Source organism: Macrobrachium nipponense, chromosome 37 (assembly GCF_015104395.2).
Source record: "Macrobrachium nipponense isolate FS-2020 chromosome 37, ASM1510439v2, whole genome shotgun sequence".
Lineage (NCBI taxonomy): Eukaryota > Metazoa > Arthropoda > Malacostraca > Decapoda > Palaemonidae > Macrobrachium > Macrobrachium nipponense.
Window position 1 is genome coordinate 10,025,817 of NC_061097.1, and position 3,807 is coordinate 10,029,623.

A 3,807-nucleotide genomic window follows, 5' to 3' on the forward strand; every position below is an offset into this window, starting at 1 on the left:
TTACCTCTCCCTCCCTCCCTCCCTCCCTTTCTCTCACTCTTTCTTTATCGTTGTGCGCTTATTTCTACCCAAATAGTATCGTTTTCCATGATATTTTTCAATACCAGCAGAAAATTGGAGAGTTTATAATTTCCCAGTGTATTTGTTAATAGTATCCCTGGTGTGTCAGGTAATACCATAATGATGAGAGGATTTCTATAGGCTGCAGCACTCGCACCATATATAAGTATTCATTGCATTATTGATGGAGACGGAATTTTCATAGCCGTCATGGCTGCCATGTTGCTTTGCCCGAATTGTTGCAGAAATGCATTTGCTATATGACTCCTAACCATACACAAAACGGAGAAAGCTGACAATGGAATACGGATCAATCTCAATAGGTAAGTGAATCTTTATAACACACTCATTCATTTTCATATTTATATACTCATTCAAAATCATTCAAATTCATAAGCAACAAGTATATTCATATTATATTAGAAACGAGTGACTCCTCAATTATGACAGTTTGCAGATGTTGCAAAATAAGAGATACAAATCTGTGAAAGACACATGAAAATTAATTTCTTAACTGATTTTGAATGATGCATAAACTGGACACCCTTTTCGTAACAAAAGCCCTTCCTGTATGTTAAATGTCTGAAAATAGGTAATAGGAAACACTTAGGCATTCTTTATAAACCACTGCCCCAGTTGTAAGAAATACAAGTAAAATCCCTTTTCTATATGAATGTAGTGCGTCACTTTACATTAATGATAAGTAATGAAATTCAAGATATGTGAAACTCTGCACATTCACTAAACTCATTACGGTACAAGAATTACACCCTGATTACTAGGGTTAGATTAGTAGAGACGAAATTGCAGTGTGATATAAATATGTGATATGAATAGAAAAACACACACACAATGATATTATGGTAGTGATAGTAGTTTCCACCAAATTATACCCCTTTTTTTTCTTTACGACAATTCACCTGCTGATGTAGTAATAAGGAAGTAGACAGAGCTTCGCTACTTGGGGATTTGGGGGAAATGAGTAAATCTTGTCTCTAATGGCCTTGGTGAATTTACCAAAACCAACAGGAAGGCCAGGAAAGTGGGTTGGTGGGGTGAGGAGGGAAAGGGTGGGGGAGGGAGGAACGGGATGGTGATAGACCCCTTTCGAATTCATAGGTTGGCGATTCTTGGCAACACAATGTAAGTCAAAAGTAAACACCTTAACTAACAATGCAGGTGTAGATTGTGTTAAAGTACCATTTCGATCAAATAATACCCAGTCGCTCGTTTTTTTATTCCTTGACAGGAATAGGCCATAATTGCTTGTGATATATGTTGAAAGATATTTAAGAAAAACAATGACTTGAACGAGACAACAGTGGCAGACACCAGTGTCCTCGTGTGAAAGAGGGCTAGCTCTTGTTTGTTGGACACGTAAAATTCTTCTATTTCTTGAAGTGTATACTTGATTACATTCCATAACAAGGTTTCTGTATCTGAGCTGCATAACTTTGGGTTTTATTTTATATTGTGTCTATCGTTTTAAAGTCCTTAAGCAGGCTTCCTATAGTCAATTTTTTTTTTAAACCTGGGAAACTTGCACTTAACTTGCACTTAGCTGCTTGTCGCTGATTGGATGAATGTCGTGTTGTCCTGATCTCTCAGTTTTGTTTCCACACTGTTTCAGAATTGTGATTATACGGCCATTGATTGAGATAAGAGCCAAATTATGTAATGTTATGTAAATACCAGTTGTGATAAACTTAAGTATTAATAAGTTACATACAAAATTGTTATATATGTAATAGTTAACAGTTATGAAACAACACTCTATGTTTGAAATATGTTTCAAACGCATGAACTTTAATGTTTAAATTTCTAGCTAGATTTTTAGCGCAATCGTGCCATTGGTGGTTTGGAAAAAAGCAAAGCGTATTTATTGTACATTGCTGATGCTGTATAACGCCTAAGAACAAAATACTATCGTAGAAAATGTAAGCTTGCCGAAACATTTGGAGTGGAGGAGTTGAGAAAGGAACAGCCGGAGAGTTGTCGTCTGCACACACTGCCATCATCGATCAGCTTAGAATCGGCTAGCGAGCAGTTGGCTCACTGTCGTCGATTTCACCTATTTCAGCCATGGCCACGAGAGACGATATGGAACAAAGTAGAGATTAATGCACTTCAAACACTAGGCATATACATGCTGCTGGCAGTAAGCTTACCAGTCAGTGCCGTAATATAATAATGAATGTTTTTCAATATTGTTTTTCAATATTTCACTTCACAGGTCCCTAACAAGACAATGAAAGAAATCATTAAGGCGACAGCAACAGCAACTCAAGTTTCAGAGAGAACTATCTATCGCATCAAATCTGAGAAGATGAAATCTTCCAACGGTATAATTCATTCACCCTTGCCCCGGAAAAGGAAATCGACTGTTGTTGATCATCTTGATAGTTTCGACAGAGAATGTGTTAGGAGAGAGATCCTATCCTTTTATGAAAGAGGAGACCTTCCTACATTAGCAAATTTGTTGGCAAAAGTTCGGGAACCTCCTACTAATTTTACTGGCTCGAGAAGTTCCCTCTACAAAATAGTCAGGAGTCTTGGTTTTAGGTACAAGAAAGTCACAAGCGGAAGAAAGATACTCATGGAGAGATAGGACATCATTGTAACAAGGAACAAGTATCTTAGAGAACTGAAGACAAATCGAGAGTCAAACCCAAGACCAGAGGTATTCGTGGACGAGGCTTGGGTGAACCAGAACCTCACCGTCGAAAAGTGCTGGACTAATGAAGATGGATCAATTGGACCGAAAACGAAGTCAGGGAGAGGTTCCAGGTTTATAATAGTAGACGCAGGAAGTGATGAGGGTTTTGTACCGGGAGCATTGCTTATATTCAAATAAAAAAAAAAACGATCAAAGGGTGATTACCATGACTCGATGGATAACGAAAGGTTCAAAATGTGGTTAGAAGAACAACTTCTTCCTAATATCAAGAAGGAGTCCCTTATCATCATCAATAATGCTCCTTATCACTCTAAAATAATCAACAAGGTCCCGACAAGTAGCAAAAGAAAAGCCCAAATCATAGGCTGGTTGGTTCTAAATAACATTGACCATGACCCTTCTGTTACAAAACTCGAACTTCTTATGATCTGCCAGCGCCACAAGGAAATTCAAACGTACGAAATAGATGAAATTACTGCTCACTATGGCCATAAAGTGTTTCGTCTACCTCCCTATCACTGCATTTTCAACCCTATCGAACTTATCTGGGCCCAAGTGAAGACAGAAATAAATAAACGTAATTCTAATAGCGACCAGTCTCTGAAAATTGTAGAAAAAATTACAAAAGAAGCAGTTGATCACGTGACGCCACAGCACTGGCAAAATGCTATGGAACATGTCAAGAGAATCGAAGAAGTGTATCGTGCCAAAGATTCAGCATTTGATAAGTTACTTGATGAGTTTGTATTTCACTTGAATGATAGCACTACTGATGACAGCAGTGATGGAGATGCTCTGACACTGGACTAAAATTCTAACTCTATTTCATGTTGTTATTGATACTTTTGTTAACATAATACTGATGATACTTTATTATCATCCATGACCCTGAATACTGTTATCGATACTTGTGTTTATATAATTCTGATGACTTTAATTGATGTATTATTATTACTACTGTTATCAATACTTAGTTGTTGTTTACTTTGTTGTGACTCTTACTGTTGTTATCATTTTTAATATTATTATTGACTTTTCTCTTCATTAATGCCATTATTGCCTAATACAGC

General features: G+C 37.1%; 1 protein-coding gene across 1 annotated transcript; it reads left to right on the top strand.

Moving 5' to 3' along the window:
* Window positions 1-2,971: 2,971 nt before the first annotated feature.
* On the top strand, window positions 2,972-3,547 carry LOC135209285 (uncharacterized). The gene has a single exon (XM_064241993.1). The coding sequence runs from the start codon at window positions 2,972-2,974 to the stop codon at window positions 3,545-3,547; it is 576 nt and encodes a 191-aa protein (XP_064098063.1).
* The last annotated feature ends 260 nt before the right edge of the window (window positions 3,548-3,807 follow it).